The 25,166-nt window shown below is 40.4% G+C and overlaps 1 protein-coding gene across 1 annotated transcript in view; it reads right to left on the bottom strand.

The window, feature by feature from the left end:
- KALRN (kalirin RhoGEF kinase) overlaps nucleotides 1-25,166 on the bottom strand; it is a 507,955-nt gene that overhangs the window by 163,442 nt on the left and 319,347 nt on the right. Inside the window, exons 14-19 of the mRNA XM_054381250.1 lie at nucleotides 20,088-20,283; nucleotides 13,714-13,880; nucleotides 8,470-8,589; nucleotides 5,631-5,822; nucleotides 2,165-2,314; nucleotides 1,113-1,227 (exon numbers count right to left, since the gene is read on the bottom strand). Coding sequence (XP_054237225.1) covers nucleotides 1,113-1,227; nucleotides 2,165-2,314; nucleotides 5,631-5,822; nucleotides 8,470-8,589; nucleotides 13,714-13,880; nucleotides 20,088-20,283 — 940 coding nt within the window. The remainder of the gene's footprint in view (nucleotides 1-1,112; nucleotides 1,228-2,164; nucleotides 2,315-5,630; nucleotides 5,823-8,469; nucleotides 8,590-13,713; nucleotides 13,881-20,087; nucleotides 20,284-25,166) is intronic.

The following is a 25,166-nucleotide window of genomic DNA, read 5'->3' as shown; positions in this document are numbered from 1 at the left end:
CAAGCATTTGACATAGCTGTGGGGGAAAGCTGACGAAAGTCATGTTAACATTTTAGAACTTGTATTGAAAGAAAGGAAGGAAAATAATCTCTTCAGTAGCACCATTTTCATCTTCTGTGTGTAACCGAAGTTCTCATCCATCCCACATATATAATGACTGCACTGCTTTCAACCTGTAGCTGTCTGCAGCCTGTAAGAAAGCCATTAATAACAAAAATGGTTTCTTTTCGCAGAATCACTTTCCTCATTCTTATCAGTACCTTGCAGAATTGCTAGGCACAGATCAACAACTGTTTAACTAAGCAGAAGAGTGGAAATACTTCAATCATTTCAGATATATTGTCTTATTGTAAACAATGCTTTTTTGACCAAAGGAAAGTAACTACAGGCAGATATTTTCCCTGGTGTCTGTTTTATGTGGTAGGACACCAAAGAGGATTCTAAGGACAAAAAAACCAGGAGGTCCATCCTAGGGACAAACAAGTTTGGAGTTCATTGTTTTCCAGTGCTCAGCAGCAACAGGATGCATCTCAACCTCATAGAATCATAGAATGGTTTGGGTTGGAAGGGACCTTAAAGATCATCTAGTTCCAATCCTCCCACCTAAGGGCAGGGACACCACCCTGTCCAACCTGGCCTTCCACACCCAAGGTAGGAGGCATCCACAACCTCCCTGGGAGGGGAGTTAAATGACATGATGTGATATGTGTTATCTGTTTATCCATTTTTAGATCCTGAGGCAAAATACTGCCTGATCGTCTCAGCTGACAACCCACTTGATGGGGTATGGCAGAGTATCACTCCCATGGACTCTCCTGACAAGAGAAACCAGAGAGAGCCCGTGTTTCAAACCCCTTTCCTTTTTTTGCCCCCTCACTACAATTTGCAACAGCAGATTTCTATATGAGAACTAGCAGAAGACAGATTGGTTTCTGAGAGGCCTCACTACTATTGCTAAAGGTGTCAGGCATACACATCATTTTAGTGACAGCAGATGACAAAACTTAAGGTTCCTTTTCAGTACGTTCACATGCTCATTCACACAACTTTTGAACAATCACACAGCAGTGGAAGAAGCAACTTCAGTGTTGTCATCGCAGCAGTGCACCAACCTTTTACTTGCTGCTCAGGCCCCCTTGTATGGCTTGCTACTCCAGGCATGCTGACATTGTTCCTGTGGATGTACTTGAGGAATACCTCAGCATTCCTTCGTGCCAGTGTACAGGCCTAAAAAAAATAAAAAAAAAAAAAAAAAAAAAAAGCAGCCCATATCAAAAAGAACCAGGAAAAATGAGCAAAGAAAACAAAGAGGACCCAAGGAATTTCTCTGTTTATTTTGCAGAGAGAAGTTCTCTTGCCTCTGCAAACACAAGAGCTTCAGCTATAAAGCCAGTAAACTCAGCTAATAAACTAACAACCTCATGAATGTATTAAAACATGAGTAATTTTGAATATAGTGGCTTATTTGATATATTAAGGCAAATTCATGACAATCATAAAAGAACTGGATGTATATACCACACAGTTTCAATTGATCTAAATCCATAAAAGCTCTCAATGTTTCAAAAAAATACACAGTCCAGAGGCACAGTTTCTTAAGCCTTGCCCACAACTGCAGTTTCAGTTGTGTATCAGTTTTAGTGAAAGGTGGGAGCCAACTTGTCAGCCTGTCAGCCCCACAGTTCCTACAAAGCAGCACCTAGAAGGCAAGAGGAAATCTCTGTCTCCATGCTGGTGCTGCCCTGCAGAGATACAATTGCTTCAGTTGCTAGCAGTTCTTCAGCTATTGGCTTGGAGGACAGAACTTGAAATGCTGAATGTTTTGTACATGCCAACACCAAAATGCTGTACACCAGTCATTTATAATGCTCATTATATGCAGTTTTGAGAATTTGAACTCTAAACAAGAAGAACAACTAACGTCCTCCAAATGCAATGCAAATACCACCTAATTAGTTCTGATGACATTGCTCTGAGATATGCATTGATGATAATGCTTATTAACCCTACTACAACAGTGTGAAATTGGCCTAGGATTTATACTGGCCAGCCAGTATCTGAACTGGAATTACACTTCAAAGCCTCCATTCAAACTCACCAACACTGCTCTAAATTGTCTATTTAATAGGGAGATTCATGACTTAACAGAGAACAAAAATGAGACCTTGAGAAAAGCCTCCTTCTGTTCCAGGTGTTTGCTGATCAGAGGGATGACGTGGTCTATCTCAGCTGCTGGTCCAAGTTTATCACGCCCTCCACACCAGTCTTCATCCCGTCTGTATTCTTGCTCTAGACTCTCTAATACACTGCACACCTGAAACATGCCATAGCACAACAATTCAGTTATCTACACTCATAATCAGGAGGGATACATTCAGTAAAAGTCTATGAGCAATGACATTTCAAACCTAAATATTTTGGACCATGGGCCATGGTGTGGAGGAGAACTAGAAATGTACCAGGCCCTGGACAGAATGATCTAGCAATTATTCCTATCCATAGGGATCTCTACTGTTTGAAATGCAATTCATCAAGTATAAGGGTGATAAATCTTTCTTCTCTTTCAGTTGCTAATGGGGGGGGGAAGCTCAAAAGGCTGAATCAAGGCAGGGGTCAGTTTGGCCCCAGTGAATCATTCAGGAAGCAATCCCTGTTCTGGAGGGTTGCTTCAGATGTGTTTAAATCCTACTGAAGTCGAGGGACTTAGCACATACTTAAAGAAAAACATATGGTTAAATACTTTCCTGAAACAAAGTCTGAAGCTGGAACTAATTCTCTTCAGCTGCACATTAGTTTCTCCCTATACAGCTTTTCTAAAGACTGATGGAAACCAATAGACATTAAATCAGTGTCACAATTTGATGCAGGTGTTCCACTGTACAGGGCTTACACACATACCTTCTTTCTTGTTAGAATAAAGGGAATGGAGTAACTAAACTAACACAGTCTGGAAGTTGTGTGTGCAGTGGCCTCAGACAAGGCTGGGTCTTTTGCATTGCAGGTTCTGAGAATACTCTCAGTAGCCTGGGCAGAAAATGAAGGAAAAAAAAAAAACTGCACAAGTTTTACAGAATATTTGGAACTTTCCTTTTCTCTCCCAGAGGGCTCTTCCTAAACACCTCACTGCTGAGATTACTCAGGGTCCCGTTGGTTATTTCTAGGGATCCAGTTAACCATATGCACACTTTTCTCTCTCACTCCTGCAACTTTTATATGAACACAGGCATCATTCAGAGGACTCCACATAATGAAGACCATAGTCTGGAAGCATCACACACCAATTCTTCCCACTGTCATAGGCCATTTTAATAGAACTCTATTCATGAACACAATAAATTCCATTTTAAAACTGGTGAGCTGTGGTGAAATGATAATTTACCCTACTGCTAGGTTGTTCAAGGACTTTACACATCTGACAGTCTGAAGTCATCTTCTTGCTTGGATGCAAACCAAACTTCACCCTCAAACACTTAATGGAGAGCAAGTTGCACCGTGTGTTATTTAGGCACAGAAAAGCATTTCCGTTTCTTGAAAATTCTGGCATTTTATTGGGCTTTGATCACTTAAAAAACAAAGGTAAGTTCATTGCTTGGGATTCACATCTTCCCAGAAAGGATAGTCCCTGCACATGAAAACATCATCTCTCTGTTAGGATGATGAGAGAAACTAATATTGAGTGGGCTGTCAATGAAGTCAGAGAGAAACTGAGCTATTTGAAAGTTAGGGCTCTATCAGGTATAGCAAGAACATAGCATATGATGTACATATACATAGGCATGAAAAAGTTTGGGTGGTTGTGATAGTCTTTCCACCCTTTTACCTGCTTTTTCTAGATACTCAGACATTGAGGATCCGGTAAATTACTCAATCCACTGTCACCCCATCAGGAAGCAGACCATTAAAGATCAATTGGGCAGCCCAAGAGAAGACAGAAGACTACTTGCAGCAGTGCATCTATGAGCATTTAAAGACTGTATGATCTTTGCCATAAACATTTGTTGCACAGACACAATTAAAGAATGAACTGTTGGGCACTGCAGTATGCTTGTCTGTGACTTTGAAACAGGAAGAGAGACTGAGCTGATAAGTTACTGGCTATGCATATTTTGGCCAGCACATTTGATTGTCTAAAGCATTAAGGAATCCCTTAATGGTTTTCATTTCTCACAATCCTCCACCAACACTAATTCATTTCAATCTTGAATGCATCAGAGACTGTAAATCTGTTTGAAACTCTTCACTGTGAAAGATACTCGTTGTAAGGAATGATTTAATCTTAAACGATCTTAAAAATGCATTAAACAAGTGACACCGAGAAGTGGCTCAGAAATCATCCACAGCCTCGATGTTAAGGAAAAATTAATCTTTTTCCCTAATCATTTATTTAGTTGTGCTAAAAAACTTCACATGTGGTTCTCTAATTAAGGAACTAACTGTGTGATAGTAACAACAGAACTTTTAATGGCAGTCACTGCTGCCTGATGTATAAAACCACACATTCCTGCAATGGCCATGCTAACATGAACTGCCTGGCTGCAGTAAATTACATCAGACAAGGCTGCTCAGATATCCACACAGTGATGCTCATTCTCACTGACTACAGTATGAATGGCACCTGTTTGTGTAAAGGTTCCCATCATACCAGCAGCCAACTGGAATATGTTCTGCAATTCATGGACACCTGGAATGAAGTAAAGTTGTGTCAACATGTAATGATTACTGCTGTAATTATCTGTGCTGCAGATGGATTTAAGAGAAATCCCTTCGTATCTTGGCATCTTTTTTTGGCATGGTGGTGTTTAATGACCAGCGAAAACACTGGCTAGTTCTGCCCACTAACTAACAAGTAATTAATTGCAAGCAATTCTCAAGGAAAAGCAGATTTATATTCCTCAAGATTAACATACTAAGAACTTGAAACAAAAATGCTGGGATTTCAGAAATGCTTCCTGTTGGAAAGAGGACAACTTAAGAAGAAACTTGAAGAATTACATTGCTTCAATGAAAACTTCAAGACGAAAGTTATTGCAAACCTCTGCTTTTATTTTTGCTTGCTTGGTTGTTTGTTTGGGTCTTTTTGTTTGCTTGTTTGTTTTGATGTTATAATACCTGTTATAGAAACAGTCTTGGCTAGTTCAAACTCTGGTTTCCACATGTGGCATTACTGTGCCAATGGAGCAAAAGTCTTTTCAGTTAATTTTGCAAATGCTGTGACATCCCTTGCTGGCAGAAGAACCCCTGCAGAAAACCCACACCTACCAGCACTGCTACATCATGCAGTGCACTCACATTGGTGATCACCAGGTGGGAATCACTCAAGGGCTCACCAATGGCCCTGTTCAGTTGTCAGAAAGGTTTGTAGGCACAGAATGTGTTGAAGACATGCAAACGTATGGCATGGACAGCTTTTTAAGGGCTGACTGGAGCCACATTCTTCCTACTTTTGGGATTACTCAAGGTAAAGGGAGAAGAATGAGTGCAGCTCCTTAGTGATATTACCAGAGGGGTTATTTGGAACAGTTCAGCACTTTGCACTGATCCAGGTGAGAGGCAAAACTGTCACATTATACACTGGGACCTAAATCCCAGGCTGAAGCAATGTGCTATAGCACAGATACTGTTCAGCTCACCTGCTCAGAAGTTTTATAGAAGGCCACCGAGGCATTGACAAGTTTGAGCCTGTCCTCCATCTTCAGCATCAGCTGCTGCCAGTGCAGGGCCACTTTTTCAGCACACTCTCTGATAGCATCAGCATCATAATGCCCAGCCTGTAGCAACACTTCGGCTTTCTGCTGGACTTGCAGGGCACTCTGGTGTGTCTTCTGTAAGGAAGTGGCATGAAAGAGGGACTGTGTATGAGGGGAGGAAAGAGAGGTTGCGTAGATGTGCCAGATGTATGGTAGAAAGGTGAAGCAAGGTGTGAGCATGGAGATGTGAGAGAGTGAAACATTTTAGAGTTATCTTCAGTTAACAGTTACTTTCTGCAAAGCATTTTAGTTTCAATTATTCACACATATTTGCAACATGTTATTAAAGCTCAGACAAGCAAGCACTGGCTAAAATAGGTTAACTCCACTGATCAGCTACTGTCCTTTGGGCAACAACCCAGGGTAGAGTTCCTGGTGGTTTCATTTTGACAAGCCCAGTGCAGGTAGCTGTTGTACTGAGCTCCTACCCAGCCTGTACTCAGGGCTGACTGCATCCCACACAGTCTGCAAATACCAAAGCAAGTTGGCAAACTGTAGGCCTAATCATGTTAATTTGACTCTTGCCAGGCAGTTTGCTGGCATCAGCAGCTTCACTCATGTGTGTAGTTGTCCTGTCTGCAGGATACAAAACATCTACCCCAGAAGAATCACAAACTGTATCACAAATATCATACCCTACAAGATACATTGCTGAAAGTCAGTTCACTCATATTGGAGCTATACTATGCTACCCTAAAGAGTTTTGGGGAGTCAAGACATTTTCTCCACTGTCTTCCAGTTTACTCAGCAGCCACTTTACAGGCAGGACTGAATTATCTGCCCCGTTCCCCAGCTCCTCTCAGAATAACCGACTGGTGGTTATGCCTCTCTCTGTGGGTTGCTGAGAAGAAAGTAGCCCCCAGCCCTTCACAGCCTCCTGTGGAACTGTGTTCAGGCATGGTTGAGTGGAATACTTGATTTTAATTTTCTGAACAGAAGCTTTAAAATATCCTAAAGACTCCTCTGTTCAACATCCCATTTGTAACTGCTGCCGACAAATTCTCATGTGATACTTTTATGATCTAATTCTTGAACCTGGAAAGAAGCTTGAAATCATCTGGTAATACACTGATGAATAATGCAATGTAGAGAAAGCTATTAGTAAAACAAAATGATTAATGCTTGACAGAAACATTTAGGAAGATGTTCAAGAACAACTGGTTAAATTTAATATCCAGCTGCTTTACTGATGTTAGAACTGTAATACTTGTTTTAAATAGACTTTAAAGGATTTCAACTGAAAATCAGTTCCAAATCTAGAATGCCTTTAGAGAACAGTCTGCCCCGTGTGCTTTGCTGATCTCTTCCCCATACTGAGCTTGAAACACTTCAAATATTTAATGTAGCATTTTCTCCCTTTGAAAAGTTATTTTCCCTTTACTGTGGTGTAACTCTCCTCTCCTTCTATGATTTGCATTCACCACCAAATACAAGCACTTCCCCAATGGCAGCAAGCTGTGACAGTGCAACCAGTGGGTGTCTTGTTCCCCACTGCTGTCTGGTGGCAGCTGCCAGGATGAGGTCAGCACAGCTTAGTACTTTTCCCTTAGGAGCTACAACAGCTGCTCCTTCCTTAGTGTGAGTGGAGATGGATCACAAGAAGTCATTAGCTGAGATTTAAGCTATACTTACTAGCAACACTATAACATATATTGACTTATTTAAAGTTTACCAGAAGAGAGAAAAAACACTTTCCTGTCTCCCTACCAAATCAGGCATCTCTTCAGATCTCTGTTATGAAAATATTATTTTCATAGCTTCAAGTTTGGTTTAGTTTTTGTGATTTTCAAGTATACATAAACCACAGAAAGGGATTTTTAAGCTTGCTCTTTGCTCTGTAAAAAGCTATAAATTAAGATAATCTGGGAAGCATTTACACCTTGTTAAGCAGGAACAGGAGAAAGCAATAGTTCCCCTTTTAGCAACTGCAGCAAGCACACCCTGTGAGTGTAGGGTTTGTTCATAGTGACAAAGATATATAAAGCACTGAGCCTAGCCATGAATCTTGTAGTGCCCTACTCATGGGAGTCTGTAGCCCTGCACTACATTCCCATGCAAAGAAAGAAGCTCAGAGGAGGTGCTATTCCCCCTGCCACATCTGACCCCATAAGTGAGCCAGTAGTGTTGGCTCACAGTGAGTTTTTAAGGGTTGGGTCAAAGATGTGTTACTTCAGGGCAAAAGCTCAGTTTAGCAGACAAGTCTTAAAAATCACCCCTTTTGCCTCATCTTCAAAGTTATTTGAGAATGTGGATTTGAATGAATGTCTCTTTTACTGTCCACAAAAGGAGAGCTGAATGAAACACAGATTTCGTCTGAGAGAATTATCCAGTGACAAAGACATTCATAAATGAATATGAAATTATCTGCAAATCATGGACATGGGGAAAAAAAACCCCACAACTTCAGTAACTATTCCCATTTTCAGATCACTTTGTAAATTGTACTATTTTTAATTTTTTTCCTCAAAGAAATTATCAGGAGGTGCATGAGTGCCATTTTCATGAATGGAAAGTCTGATATCTGACAGCAGAATAATTAGCTGCAGATGCTAAGTAATTTATTTCACTATTAACCCCAGGCTGCATTATGAGTTCAAAGATAAGGGGATTTTCTCAAGTTTTTATTCCTTCCCTTCAAGTAGCAAAGATTGATGCTCAAGAGACAACCTTTTGTATGATGATCACCTGAGAAAAAGAAAAAAAGTTAACTTATTCATGTTACCTCTATGGCCAGCTGAAACTGTTCATGCTCTCGCTGGAGCTGCTCAGCTTCAGAGAGGGAGCTTGCATTGACAAGGCTTGCGTTCAGCATTGATTCACCATTCCTGATCCAGCCAAGCACCTGGAAAGAAAGGATGTTCTTATGGGAAGGGTGTTTCAGTACAAAGGTTTATGTAGTCACCAATCAGAAAATGCTTCAGCCTGGCTTACAAAAAGGTAGTTTACTGGGTGTGGTGCCAGGCTGAAAAAGTGAGCAGAAAAAAATCCTAGGATAAGGCCTTAATGACATAAATTTTTAAAGGACAAAGACCTTACTGAGGAAGTTGCTGCTTAAGGAATTAAACTCCCAAAGTATTTAAATGGATATACAAATAACAAAGAGATTTCATTCCCAAGGTTTGATCACAAAAGTGAACATCCCCCTATGCAAATATCCCAGGACAAAACCACAAGGTGCAACAAAGGAAATATTAAATTAAACATACAGATCTCTCTCCTTTTCAGATTTTCATCTGGAATCATAGACCTTGCAATTCCTTTCTGCCAGTGTTTTTTTTTTTTCACACAAAAGTAAGAGCTTAGGTGTGAGGGGGGAAAAAAACCAGCTGGTTTCACGGATTCAAGATGCAGTTGGAGCTGCCACCTGCATGCAGAGCTAGGATGCAGTCCCAGGTCTTGCATTTTACATCTAGTCAAGAGGCTTTACTTCATGGATATTGATTATTTGTAGACATGCAACCCATGCTGTAATGACTGCAGAAACAGATCCTAAATATACTTAATTAATCTGTCCAGCTTGTATTTATTCTTTTCAGCAGTAAAATTTTCTGCTATTTTAAGATATGTGTTTAGCAAACTAACATTCAGAATACACATGCAAGTTCTTTGCAGTGCTGTCTCAGAATCTATTTTCTACCTATGTGGGTGTCAAATTATTCCAATAAAGCCAGAAAGGTGCCGAATTTAATTTGCAGACACACAGGAAATCCTGACTGCCCAATCACTGCCCTAAATTAAGCCCCTGATTTACACAGCTCCAAAATTGACTTTGCTGCAGCATTATACATAATAATTCCCTTTTTGTCCAATAATTCTCACCAAATGATCCATTAAATTGCCTGAAAGAAATAAGGATTTTCTGTTGTTTTGGTTTTTATCCCTACATCATGTATCACCCTAGTTATAGCTATTCAGTTCCCTGTAGGGTAGGAAAATGAGCTGTCCCTAGGAGAATGAAAGGGGAGCCATCTATACAGGTAAGCTGACCCTAATTTGTAGAAAATTACATTCTTCTCAGTACAACAGTGTGGAAGATTCCATTTGTCAGCTTTCTCTCTTTCATTAGCAGGTGTTATTGTTCCTGTGGGAAATGCAACAAAGATTTAAAGGAAAAGAAATCGGGTTATCAAAAGGCAATCTTTTTGTCTGGCGTTTTCCATAGCCCATCAGACAAGAAAGCTACATTATTACCAACTACATGGTACCAAAATCTAAAGATAACCAAAGGATCACTGGGAAAGTCTTGAAGTGAGGACAACATAAACCAAGCCATGCTTTCATATTTCATATACCGTGATATATCCTGGCTTGCATGCTAAAAATGCAACAGCATTTTATTTTTTAGTTTTTATTTTTAAACAATACAATCAGGGTGTGACAGGGTCCTCTCGGGAACAGCCTGTGTTTGATCTGAAAATTTCAAAACCTGCCACTGGGGTTTTGACACACATTTCATACAAATCTCTGACTCTCTAAATAGTTTAAAAGAAACAAACAAAAAAAACCCCAAACAACCAAACAAAACCCAAACCCAAAAGCAACCCACAAACAAAACAAAACAAAATAACAAGGGAAAAAAAACCCCAAACCGAAAACACTGGAATCTTCAGTCTTACAGCAATTTCATCACTGAAAGCTAATAGGTAATTAGGTTGAGCAGGGAGGAAGACGGAGCATACAACCAGAATCTGCCAGTGTGAATGATACATGTGCATTGTTCTGTACAACTCTCCTGTTGACTCAAAATTTTTAAGGGTAAAGCAGTCCAGGTCAGGCTCTGACAGACTACATCTTAACGACAACACCCAAAGTACTCTTGACCAGGGCTGCAGCTCTTCCCTTCTTCCTACAGTGTGGGATTAAATGCTCACTGTGGAGCTTCTAAGCTCCCACTTCCAGGCCCATGGAACACCCAAGCAGTTGCAAATTTTTCTTGGAAAAACTTAAATAATGAACTCATTCTGCTTTCAGAAGTCTACCACTTGAATGTCAGGGCCTCATACGGGGTTGCATCAGTTTTTTCTAGAGCAATTTTTTCTGCTTGCTTTTTTTTCCTCTCTTCTTTTGTGTGTGTGTTGTTTACATACAGTAAGAAACAACTCCAGTTGCATACCCAAAGCTTCTGAAATCTAAGTGTAAAACCCAGTCACCTGCAGAGCCTTTCCTTGTGTCACTGGTTTAGAAGTAGGCAGTGAAATGTTTGGAAGAAAGCGTTTACGTATTTGTATCTGGTTGACAAAACTTGCTCACAAGCTGTCTCCTGCTTAAATGGTGTTTAATACCTTGTAATTAATATATATATATACATAAGCTGCTAACACAGCACCTTTTTTTCCCTGATCATTTCCTGTATTCATTCACCGTTGTCCATGTGCAGACAGACAACAGCAAAAGATGGTTTTAAACAGTCATTGCTGATTTTATCAACTTTGTAGAAGTTAAATAAAACTCTCCTTAAAAGCCTAGCCATTTTTTATAGTGGAGAAGCAGAAAGACACTGATGGTATCACACAATACCATACAACACAGTAGAGAGGAAGCAGTCTCAGAGGTTCCTAGAGTGATAAGAAAGGTTTCTGACAGAAGACAGCTTCCTGACACAGTGGTGAGGGAGCCAACTACGGAAGGTTCCTGGATCTTTATGAAGAGAGAAGGACTTGTGGGTGATTGGTGTTTGGAGGCTGTGCTGAGGCACAGCAATCACAAAATGCTCAGAGTTCTTGATTTTTGGGAGAGGTAAAGAGTTTCAGAGACTATTATATTCATTTAAGCAAGCCAGACTCTGCAGTTTCTATCAGAAATGAGTGGGATCCAAATGAGGGGAAATCAGTCTTGAGCAAAATCTTTCTTAATAACAAAGAGTTTGTGAAGCACTGATCTACACTATTTCCACTCTCAGGCAGGTCACAGGACATCTCATTTGGAATTGTTATGTTTCAATGGCCCCAAACTTTGATTCATTGTCTTGCTATTCAAACTCTTAGTGCATACGACATAAAGCAGAAATCCTGGGTAAATGAGACTTATAGGGAGAAAGACAGTTAAAAGACTTTGTATTTCCATGAGCCATTACATCAAAATGTGAACACCTGTACATGTAGCAGCCTTGTGACAAATTCTGTTATGTCAGCAGAATTTAACCACAGCTATAGTAGGTGTCTTGGGGCAACCACATCTCAACTGATTCACAAGAGTGAGGGCAATCTGGTAATGAGATCATTCATCACCTCAGATGCACTAAAATGAAAGTGAAGAAATCTGGACCAGACTGGAGATGAACTACTAGTAAAAATCAATATATTTCCCAATTTCACTAAATGGTTGGGACTATGAATCATCTACAGGAAACTAAATAGATAGGGCACAGATATACTATAACTTGCCTCTTTCTAAGGAAAACTGTAGCTGTGTTAATTTACAGGTTAATAAGCAAAGCAGTCACTAGTATTCAGCTGAACAAATAAAATGATTCTTCACTACTGGTTTGCTGAAATGTCACATAGCGATGAAGGCTCTGATGGAAATATTAATTCAAGGCAGCTGTTCTTTCACAAGTAAATATTAAGCAGTTTAGTCTTAAATCCATTTACATCAGTTAGCTTTTGGGCTGTAAATAGTTAAGTCCCAACAGATACAGGATAATGAGGTGAATAACATCAGGTACCTCCCACTGTATAGCTCCAGGAACAGCCAAAGGGCTGACCAACTGACACTTCAAGTCAAGTGAGCTAGGACACTTGATCTGATAGCAATAACCTGTACTTTTAGCATCTCTGATACATATATTACTCCTTTCTGTTTTCTATCATAAGTTAAAATGACTCTACTTCATCATCTAATTTGTGTGTAAGAAACTTCAGGAACCTATGAAAACAAAATGGATACACTTCATAATCATATGAAGGCGCTGATCTTCAATTATCACAAATGTAAAACTACATTTGCAAAATAAAGTTTTGGAAGGGTTCTAGGTTACGTTCATTTAGAATTGCAAAATGTTCACATCCAAGTGGACTTAAAATGTATTCACTGGTGTTAGCTCTGCCAGTGGCTAGCTTGAGAGTAGTCTCAGAATGAAGGAGTTTTTGCCAGCAATGCTACAAATTCAGATAAAACATCACTTTTGAAGAAAGTGTAACTATGATCACGTGTACTGAGCACTCAGTATAATTTATTTAAATATTAATTTTTTTGGTAAACAAAGAAGCAAATCTTTTTCATGAACACCTTGCAGCTGCCTAGAAAAACGTTTCCTGGTTTTCCTAATGAAACCCAAACCATTCCACTAAAATCCAGACATATACTGATGTGTGAAGCCACCTATGGATAAGGAAGCAGGAAGCATAGTGTTACCTTATATAGCAAAGGAAAACGAAGAAATGTGTGGCATCCAAATTAAATTTCAGGGGAAGAAGAGGCAAAATACAACTGCCTAGGCTAGGATGCAATTTGGAAAAAAAGCAGTGCAACAGTACAGAGATGGCTAAACAAGTCCTAGAACCTAGATACCGTGGAAGGTGTCAAAGACTCCTGCAGGTCAACAGAAACATAGCAATAAATAAGAATGTGAAACTACTGTAAAGTCATACTTAGACCTCACAGCTCAGTTGCCCTTTGCTTTGGGCCCATTCTCCACAACAGCTTCAGTCCGGATTCCAAACCGAATCATTATATTCCCTGAACACAGGGAGTGTGACACAGCTTCTCCAGCTGAGAAGTTACAGGGTCAGTCCTGCACAGACTTCCCATGAAGCCAAATATACACACACTAGAAGGAACAGAGTGCTTCATTGTTCTTAAACGATCATGCTGCAATCTGTCAGCAAATCAAGTACTGGCAAGGAAAGGGGAAACAAGATTGTCCACCTAAAGGCATGTGACTTGGCTGGAACTGGTTTACCAGTTTGTGTGTGTGTAATGGCTGAAAATCCACTGAAGACCCTTATGTGTGGTTAAAAACTCTCACCTGCTTGACTTCAGCCTGTAGGTGCCGGAGCTGTAGGCACTGCTCTAACCTCTTGTGGGTTTGGTCAGCATTAAGCTCCAGCTCATGCTGTTTCTCATGAAGAAATTCCAGCAGTTCTTGAACCTGTGTTGCAAGATCAATGTCTTTTTCACAGATCAGCTCGATACCTGTAACGTGCAGAGAGAAGGATCATTTGACTTCTCTGAAATTTCAGTTGTTACACAAATGTAATCTTCAACACGTTGTGCCACCTAACACATTGATTTGCAGCTCTGAATAACTCTTTCTCACTAAGCTCTCTCACAAGTCGTACTCAGCTTTCCTGGTTTTCTGTTCTGCAGCAGTACATTTTTGTAGGAGGCAGTGTTTCTCTGCCCATCTCACCCATCTGCATCTGGACAGTAGGACATGACTCAGCCACAGTCTTACTCAAAAACTATCATAAACATTTAATTAAAAAAAAAGGACAGAAACCCCCCACAAGCAGCCCCTCCCTTTTTTCAGTAACTTATTAGCTTATACTTTAGAAATGTGTGTTGAAAAGAACTTAGAAAAGGGGTGGGGGGGGGAAGGGGAATCAAAAAAGATGAGGAAGAAAATTAAGAAGAGAAATACAGGAAGTAAACTCTAGTGGCCAGATCTACAATAGAGCATTGTTTGCATCCACAGTGCAAACCTTTTTTCCATCTGGGCACTTTAACAACAGTTTAGTTTAAGACAACCTATGTTTCATTCAGAATTATTTCACAGACTGATTTTAATCCACTCCTCACATACCAGAGAGAAAAAGTGGCTTAGTACCACATTTCCCCACCCCTTGCTTCCTGTGTGAAATTGATAAACTCCTGATTGACCTGATCTGGTTTCCATAGCTGAGCCTGACTTCATCAGGAGGTTGAAATAAGAGACCTCCTGAGTCCCTTTCTACCTCCTGAATTTCTTTATGATGCTACAAGCCTTATGGGTGGTGGTTACATGAAATACAACACAGAGTTCCACATCTTACTTCTTTATTACACTACTGCAAAAGCATTGCTGGGTACATTACCAGTGAAATTGTGAAAGTTTTGCCTGGAGGAAACATGACATCATCTTACGTTACTGTAATCCCTGTGATTATAAACCAACAAAGACCTGACTCTTCCCTTATTAAGGTCTACTGGAATTTTGCCATTGGCTTCAATACAGGAAGGATCAAGAACCCAATTTAAAAATAATCAGCTTGCATTAATGCTGAGAAAACACTACACTTTTCTCCAAAGCCATTTGATTTCATGGACTAATAAGATACTAACAAATAAATGTGTTAATTAGAAGCTGCTGTACAAAAGGCTTGGACACTATTTTAAAAACCCATTTAGAAGATTTTCTTTCCCCTTTGCCCTCCTCAGAGAGTTGTGACTTATTTTCCTTCTCACAGCAATATCTACAGAAGACAGACACTACACACAAAAAATATGACCTTATGATTGATCATATCCCCTTTTTCCTGGATTCTGCTTTTATCAGAAAAAGCACAAGGGAATGCAAGCGATTGGCTTCCTTCATTTTCCAGCCAAAACAAAACAGTTTCTTCATTACCGAATAAAGTAGAATGGCCCCTGGCTTCCAATTTGGAACTGGAAATTTAATACATGTTTCTATTCTTGGGAGTGAAGTTCTTTTCAATTGCCAGACACGAGGAATTGTTGCTACAATTAGCCTGCATATGGTACTGTATCCTCAGGACATGATGGCTTTTTCTATGCTTGACTTCACCACACCTATTTGATATTAAATGCATGGGCTTCCTTCACAGCACACTCAGCTGGTATGGTTTTGATTGTGCTAACTCATCAGCAGCAACCAGTGACCTGCCTGGGATGCTATCCAAGAGCAGCCTGTGCTCCCTATGATGAATGATCTGCCCTTTCTTGCTTGTCATACGTCACGCAGATTTATTCTGCAGTACATGTGGTAAAGAGCACTCATTCTTTGCAAAGATTGTTTTGCAAAACGGAAAGCCTTGTTTGCAGAATAATTTCATAGATACTGTCTTTACATTGCGTTTTGATCAACAGAAAAGCACAGATGATTTTCTGATAAACCAAACTTTGATGCCATTTTCCAACATCTCAACCAGTGCAGTAGATATTAAGTGAAGAATTATGAACTGAAAATGTTTTCAATAAAATCTTAAAGAAAATAGTTGCAAGCTACACTAATGGTCATCCTACAGAACACACCTTTGTTACACCTGAGATGTTAGCAATGCAAGATACTATTCAGTATAAGGAAGGTGCATTGCTTTCTGACCTGCACAAGGCTGTTTTGAGACTGCTTTGAACCTGTTCTTAGGCTGAACTATATCAAGCCTGTGACAGGAAAGTTTGCTAACTTGTTCCTTGCAATAAAAAGTATAGTTATAATTAACTATAAATGACATCACAAATGAAAATAAATAAATATTCATTTCTCTTTTAAGTAATACAGCACCAGGAGAATAAGTGAATGATGCTAGCTTGATGACCAGGAAACAAAGAGGCTTTGAATTTCCATATAACAACTACCACTATAGAAACTTCCCCAACATCAGTTTTGAAGTGTGTTTCAGGCTTGACTTAGAAAACTTGCTTCTAAGATATAAAAAGGTAGCTCTGTAAACCATGAGCAGCTCCTAACTATGGTGCTCATCATGACAATGATGCTGACGATGCAAATGGACTTTAATAATCAAATAAATTTGTGCAATCCATTAATCAGCTATTAGGGTATAACTGCTTTTAGTACCTATAAGGAGAATGACTAAGGTGCCTATGCTGATGAATTACATGAATGCATCATCACAGCAGCTTGTGTTGGGATGCTAAATCACTGCTGACTTATGAACCTGAACTTTGCATAGGAAATGTATTTCTCATAACTGTCTAAACTGCCACTTTTGGAAACCCCAACCCCTTCAACACATCAAATTGGCATCCAAAAATCAATACCTATTTTGGAGAATATTTTCCCACATATTTAGCTTTGCTACAAGCAGTAGAGCTACAATCAAACTGGAAAAACAGAAGACAGGTTTATTGAAATATAAAGTGCTGGCTCAATAAAAAGTTCTGTCTCTCAAGTCCTCTTGAGAATACTGTTACAATATTCACTAAATGCAAGTATGTTTCCTGAAGAACATAGATTTTAGTGAGACATTAAAGTAATTTTGCAGTACTGCAAACATTTCAGAAAACACAACCTCACTTCCAGATCTTAACACAACCCCTAATAAAAACACACATTTCTTTGAAAAATAATTATTCCAAAGGTGAAAACAGGCTAATCCAAAGCAGGCTCACTCACATGTGCTGGAGTATTGGAAGGAATCACAGAACCCTGAGCTGTACAGAGCTTTGGAAATACTGGGCCTGCATAAATGCTCTGTGTAACAGATGCCCTGAATGTCTGCAGAGTCTGATCTGGTGCATCACAGGACCACTGGCTTTATTGGTACCAAGACAACAATGTGCACAGGGATTTCCAGGCACTCTACAGCCTGGTAAGAATCACCACTCCAAATCTGCATCAGACATGCAGAAATCACAGGCAAATGTCTAAACCCCTCTTTTTCTACCTGCACAAGATTTCCAAGTGAAGACGTCATCATGCATGCAAAATCCTGGATGTAATTGTGTCTGACAGACTTACTAGAATAAAGACCTCCAAGCCAAACACCAGAGCAATGAAAATTGAATCAGTTTCCTCTGTGACATGGTAAAAAGAATAAATCCCAAAGAGAATTGTAGGGAAGGGAAGAAACTTGGCCAGTCAAGAGTGGCTGATTAGGTAGAATGTCCCTGAAAAAAATCACATCTTCTGTGGCTACAGCTGAGTTTTGATTAAAGCAGTGGTGACACTATACAATAGGAAGCAGCAATAGCAGCTGATTTCCCAGAACCCTGAGAGTTTGCAGCTCTGGCAGTGAGAGCAATCATCCCTTAACTTATGCACTGAATGACTATAATATAGTATTAAGGAAGTGGGAGTAAAATTAAATTATTTTTTATGAAGTATAACTGTCCTTTATTGAAATAAGAAGCAGTAAGGTCCCTAGTGAAATCTCTCTGATTTTGCCATTCTCCCAGCCTTCAGCATTCTGTGCACGACAGACATGACCATTACCTTTGATTAACTACAGTTACTCCACGTCCCCATGAGGCTCCTGCTTCCTTGCCTTTGGGAATAATGGATTTTTAGTGAGTTGGCTTCACAGAAAGTGATCTTGGATAATCTTGTAAAAACACTTAAAAAGTCACTTCATTTAGTTGATAATCTTTCATCTGCAATCCAAAAGAAGTAATTTCTAACTTCCTGACAAACAAAGAAAATTATTTTTCCTAAAAATCAGTCACTAAGAGTCCTGACTGTGGATCATATTCTTTACCTCCCACAGATTTCAATTTATATAAAGACTCTTTCAAGATGGGAGCAGGGCAAGTGAGGGAAGCAAGCATCTTAACTGATGTATCAGGACAAGTTATCTATCTAACTGTGTCCAGTCTGGGGCTCCCCAGTTCAAGGGAGACAGAGACCTGCTGGAGAGGATTCCAAGGAGAGTCACGAGGATGATTAGGGGACTTGAGCATCTCCCCTCTGAAGAGAGACTGAGATCCCTGGGGCTATTTAGTCTGGAGAAGAGAAGACTGAGAGGGGATCTCATCAATGTGTATAAATATCCGAGAGGTGGGTGTCAAGTGGAGGGGGCCAGGTTCTTTTCGGTGGTTCACAGTGATAAGACAAGGAACAATGGCTTCAAACTAGAACATAGAAGATTTCACCTCAACATGAGGAGAAACTTCTTTACAGTGAGGGTGATGGAGCACTGGAACAGGCTGCCCAGGGGGATTGTGGAGTCTGCTTCTCTGGAGACTTTCAAAACCCACCTGGATGCATTCCTGTGCAGACTACCCTAAGTGATCCTGCTCTGGCAGGGGGGTTGGACCTGATGATCTCTTGAGGTCCCTTCCAACCTCTGATATAGAGTGTGATACTGTGATACTGTGATCCCAGAAAGCAAGAGAGTTGAAGCATAGGAGCAGGCATACTGTAGGCTCATCACATAGAAGTTCACACACACAGTTCACAAAATGCACTGGATTGACTAGTTCACAACACTCCTTTGTAGCAGTACTTAAGACTCTGTTGAGTGCAGCTTGCCAGATTAGGCTGAATACTGCCAGATTTTTTAAATGTGGGTGCCTAGGGGTAAAAGGTTTGCCAAAGAATAAAACCCTAATAATACTTTTTATTTTGAAAATGCAAAGGGGGTGTGGGGGGGGGAAGAACAGGAATTACTCTTGCTTTACACTCTTTCCGAACATGTAAGAAAGTTAAACCACTTCACAACTAACATTTACTTCTGGACTTCACCCAATAATTAACCAGAATTATGATATTCCTTTTCCAGATGCAAGGAAACAAAAATCCTGATTCATAGAATGTTCTAGAAATAGGATCCTACTGCTGAGAAGCAGAGTAAAAATATCAGACAGACTCCCTATCAACATGAATCAAATCTGGCATTTAATAGCACATGGCAAAGGTGGTGTTTTCTTTGGGGTTTTTTTTTTGGTAGTTTTTTTTAGCATCCACATTGCTACCTTTAACTTTCAAGTGCATGTTGAAACAGAAGATTCAGGTATGCTTATCATATTTCTTCTAAATATAAAATAATTCCAATTAGAATTGAAGGTCCATTTCAGGACTGGTTTCAAGGCTCTTGTATTTGGATTCTTTCCCAGGGGGCTCTTGGATAACTAGCTTCTTTCACTCCTCACTCCTCTCTCTCCCCACCCCTCGGTCACTTTTGAACCCTGAAATGGTACTCAGGTCTGGGGAAGACAAAGTCAGCATGTCTGGTCAGTTTGTCTCTCAATAAAGCGTAGTTGCAGAAAAGGTTAACAAGCTTAGGAGCCTAGAATGACTAGATTTCATGGAGACCTCTGGTCACACCAGCCAGCTCAAGCATCTGTAACTCATGACTTGCTGCAGTGCTTGTCTCTAAGCTGGTACAACAACAAGGAGTATAACTTGTTTTGCCCTCCCCTCTCCATCCACTTTGGAACTGATCACAAATCCATCCTGCAGCTGTGAAACCTTCTGAATGAGACTTGAAAGCTAGCTTTATTTCCTCAGTGAGTTCAGTCTCAAAGAAAAAACATTTTTTGACATACACTCTTGAATCAGAGAATTCCCAAAACTTGCAGAACACTTCTTGGAATGGCGAGAGAGGTATTGTCTGTACTTATGTCAAAAGCTGATGCATTCGGTATACATTTTTAGGTGTTTGGGGTTTTGTTGGTTGTGTGACTTTTATTCTCATGTAAAACAAATCAACTTGTTCTGCTCACCTGAAGCCTGGACCTCCATGATGTATTGGTGTAAATCTTGCCCTTGCTGGATGACTTCAAAGGTCATGTTGTTCATAGCCAGCTTCCGCTCGGTGTGACGCTGCAAACGCTGCTCGGCCAGAGTGAGGTCTTCGGTATTGAAATCATTCATTTGTCTCAGCAGATCTTCATTCCAGGCATCTAACTCTGCTGTGACCTTCATGGGCAGAAGAAAGACACTGTATTCACTCAAGATCAAGTTAAAAAACATATTCTCAAACTGTGCTTGGATTACAGAAGTACTTTGCATTCTTAGTCTGATCCAGAATCCTCCAAAACACAACCTCAGTAGACTCTGCTTCTTGCCCACTTAAGGCCACACTTAACATTTCACTTAGATGAGGATCCATGAGCAGGTTATTGGTCCAACAAGAAATCTGACACATTCTTTTTCCCTTACACATTCTAAGGGGCACTGTGAAAAAAGACCTGCTATATTCACATGGATAGTAGAGATAATATTTGTAAATAAATTCAAATTTAGATGCTGAAGTAATGCTTACAGGATCACAAAACAATTTGCAACACCTGTGACCACATAATCCCTAAATGGCCTGAAGGTTTCTATAAACATCTTGCAACACACTGAATGTTACATATTACAGATGGAAATATTATTGATTCTATCTTCAGAAAATTGAAATTATAAGCTGCATACATGAAGTTCTAAAATGTGCATTCCTATGCAACCCGATCGAGGCAAACCTGCTTAGCTGTGAGTTTGGACTAGATGACCCCCAGAAGTCCTTTCCAACCACTACCATACTGTGATTCTCCGTTACTATTATCAATATAATGCATTGTGAAGAATATTTACCCACTGTTCACAGAAAATGCATCATAAGACTAAGTATTTTATTATGAATCTGTGAATCAACCACCACAACCTTGACTGCAGCTGTACAATGAGTCCTGTGCTGTGCTTTCAGGGACTTACAGTCTTTTTTCAGTGTCTTTCTGCTGTTCTCAGTGGACTTTGGGAACAGGTCCTGTATAAATATTTTCTCCTGTAGAAGTGAAAGCTTTTACACAGGAGGGCTGATATGAATAGTTCACTTTTATGGACAGGGAAAGTACAGCACAGAAACATCATACTCAAGGGCTTGGTGAATCACCAGTAGAACCAGAAATGGTACCTAGCTCTAACCTGCATAACCTGCCAGTAACTCATGGGAACATCCAAAATCTTCCATTGCTTTTTGCTTTTTGCTCCCTCGTTATAACACCTAGTCTAATGATTTTATTAGCCCATTACTTTGTCTCTGTATTTTAGATTTTAACCCACAAGTAGTCAACCTGTATCAAAGTCCTTCTCCATTTTTGCCTGTTCAGTCAAAGCAAGATCTAACCTCCAACCAAAGAGCAGTCTCACCTTAACGCGGAGTCTGCTACTGCAGACAAAAAAGAGGGAATGTGCTCATGACAATGAATGAGGAAGGGGGGCAAGGGAAATGGGAATTAAATCAGGCATATAGGTTAGTATTGTGCAGAATACAATTTTGGAAAGTATTTAAAATATTAAATAAATGCCTTAATTCTGATTTTATGGGGTCAATTCCCCAGAGATTGATTCAGGAAAGCTGAAACTCAGTATCTGAATTTCTGCTTGTGCACATTACAATGCAGTGAAAAGTTTTCTCTCACTGACTGAAAGCAGTCTTCAGTGCCTGCATGCAGTCAGGTGTTTAACTACAAAAATAGCCAAGAGTAAATATTTTCCATTCAGTCTTTGTTTCCAGGAGGCAGATATTATATCCAATACAAGAAGAAGAAGGCAACCCAAACAGCGTGGCTCTCACCCTTCTCACAACCGAATGGATATGAGTACACAGTTTTGCATTCGAAGGCAAAAAAAAAAAAAAAAAAAGGCTCAGGCTCTTTTTTTGAGAGAAGCAGAAAAGCAGATTTACTCAACCAAGAACCTAGGACCTGAGCTGCAGGGTGAAAAGCAGAACGTGGATATCCTGAGGGGTTTCTATTCTTCATCAGCTTGTTCTATTGCCCATTCCACTCAATTACCTTTAAATAATAACTATCTCTAGTCTCTCTGGCCCCATTTCTGATTCCAGCAGCCTCTGATTCATTCACACCTTGCAGCTGGAGTCCCTGAACTGTGGAGACTTATTGGCAGATTTAACAGTTATAGAGAAATGGTCAAAGTAGATGCTGGAGACAAATCCTCAGCTAACACTAATTGAAACAGAGGTGGTCTAGCACCTGTTTCAAGCTACAAAAAATAAGATTAATTTAGAGTAAGTGCAGGTTCCAACAGTCATGACAAAAACAAAGTTCAATATAAAGCCCTTTCTGCTCTTTGAAATGGACAGACATGAGATATGAGTGAATCAGAAGAACTTTTTTTCCTGAACTCTTAAAAATAGTGTCTGTTTGAATTTATTGCACTGATTGTCAGGCTGATAAAACATAATTATATGAATTTTGCAAGAATTCATAAAGTACTTCTCAATTTCCCATGAACGTTCTCATGAATGGGCACTCAGGAAGATGTCTAAAAACATTTTTAAGTGATAGAGAAAGAAAAGATTAAAACAATCAAAGAACATGTTACATTAGTTTGCTCTGACAGACACGATGTTTACAATATGGGGATGGGTCTGAATAAAACAAAATCGCTCTATCCTGTTTATGTCTATGGATATCAAATCCAGGACAGGAAAATGTACATCCTGAGGGCTGAACTGTCTGGGGAGCCAACAATGGACACATGAAACAATCAACACGCATTGCTACAAGTATGCTGAGATCCAGCATTTTCACAAAGCTGCCTGTGCAAACCTCTCTGCTGTGGTGCTGTTTCTCTTAGTTACTCTTCCACTTGGCTGTGGAAGGGCCACTGTTCAACATTGTTTTTATTGTTAAATCTACAATAATTTCCACTCAAGCACAGGAAAATGACAGTTCCTAATTATACTGCTTTTTGCCCTTTAAGCCTGAGTGTCCAAGACAGCTCTGTAGCAGCGAGGCATCAACAAATTCCCAGGCAACCAGTGCTCCTTACGTTCATGTTGACAACCAGCTTCCACCAGGCTCCCCATACAGGAGGAGCTGCACTTCAATAGCTACCTATCCTACAAGCCATTGTAAGGCACGAAGGGCTTGTTCTCCATTATCCACTCTCCCTTGTTCAAATCAGTGCTTCCAGTTAAAGAGCTCAGGACATGAGCTGATAACACAGGATGAAAATCCAGCCCATGGTGCTCCATGTCACATTGGCAGGACCAGGAACAAAGACTGAACCTGGGGAATGGGAAGTTGCCTCTAAGCAGGGGCTCATGAAGTAGTGACAATCCCACATGCTGGGTTAGAGGAAGAAAGGAAGGAGTCATGCACAGCAAGAGCAGGAACATCACCAAATCTCTCGGCGAAGTGTCTGCAGGAAGGTTGGGTACATTGCTCTGAGTAACTGAGACAAACAGATGGCTAGAAGGGAATCTAAAGCACATAAAGGCAAAGAAGCAAAAGCAGAGCTGTGATAACAACCCAGGTTTCCTGAATACCAGTCTGGTTGCCTATCCCAGAGACCAGGCTGCTTTGCCAGCCTCCTGAAGACATTTCCTTTTTTATCTGTACAGCCAATGCCTCAAAATCCCAGAATTTTCTGTACTTTAAACTGAACCATATGGAAATAGTGATAGGTCTCTAACTGGTTGGACTGGGGTACAGGGAAAATGATTTATTTTTATCCAGGACGAAGTTGTAATTAGACATCTCTGTTAACTACAAATCTGTGTTTTTCAAACCTAAAAAAAAAATACAAAAAACTGGATGCTTTCACAGATTGGTCAGGCATTGACATCTATGATGAAACTTGGACTGCACCAGACAAAAGTATTATATCTGTTGATCTGTGGTAAGAGCCAATTGCACTGGGCCTGTCAGGAACTGTCTCATAAATGCAGCTCACCTGGCCACTAATTTGTTTCATTCCCTTTTGAACCAGAGAAATGGCTGATTAGAGCATCTTCTGTTTATTCTGCCAGATTTTTGGGGGAAGCACTGACAGCACTTCTTATCTTTATTCACTTCCCACTCCACTGAGAGAAGGGAAACCCTGCCTTGGGAGAAGCCCTGAGCTCTGCTCTGTTCTGCTGTGGCATGGGGAAAATCATATCAAAAGCAGAAGGGTCATCAGAGCAGCAACAGTGACGGTGCACAGGTCTGCACGAATAAAAGCAGCAGACATCCTCAGGTGCCCACTCTTTCAAGAAAAGCTGCACATGAGCCTCATTGTCATCCATGCTCTGGATGACTGGAAGAAGCCATGCTTCTTCCTTGCAGGTCATGTACATTTGGTGGTCAAGAAACAGGTCCTTATTACTAAAGGAAGGTCAAGTGGTCCTGGAGTATTTATTGACAAAGACATGACAAAGCTATTAATTGACAATGAGCCTAGAAAGCACACTTCTTCACTCTGCACCTGAAATAGATACTGGGAGAAGAAACTAATGCTGGTAATGAACCCAGTCTAGTACTGAATGAGATACTTGAGAGCAGTGCTTCCAGAGCAGTGGAGGAAGCACAAGAGCTAGCATCAGCACCTTAACACATACTGGGTTCATGCTGAGCTCCACACTATCATAGAATCAGCCAGGTTGGAAGAGACCTCCAGTATCATCCAGTCCAACCTATCACCCAGCCCTATCCAATCAACTGGACCATGGCACTAAGTGCCTCATCCAGTCTGCTCTTGAACATTTCCAGGGATGGCAACTCCACCACCTCCCCGGGCAGCCCATTCCAATGGGCAATCACCCTCTCTGTGAAGAACTTCCTCCTAACATCCAGCCTATACCTTCCCTGGCACAACTTGAGACTGTGCCCTCTTGTTCTGCTGCTGGTTGCCTGGGAGAAGAGACCAAACTCCTCCTGGCTACAACCTCCCTTCAGGTAGTTGTAGACAGCCATGAGGTCACCCCTGAGCCTCTATTATCTCAAGGCTATAGAAGATACACAGACCATGTCTGTTTTCCATGCAGACACAGTCACCACAGCCTAGACCACATACTCTTTAGCCAAGAT

The sequence above is a fragment of the Indicator indicator genome, chromosome 5, assembly GCF_027791375.1.
Source record: "Indicator indicator isolate 239-I01 chromosome 5, UM_Iind_1.1, whole genome shotgun sequence".
NCBI lineage: Eukaryota > Metazoa > Chordata > Aves > Piciformes > Indicatoridae > Indicator > Indicator indicator.
The sequence above is the reverse complement of the archived record's forward strand: the minus strand, read 5'-3'. Positions and strand labels throughout refer to the sequence as shown.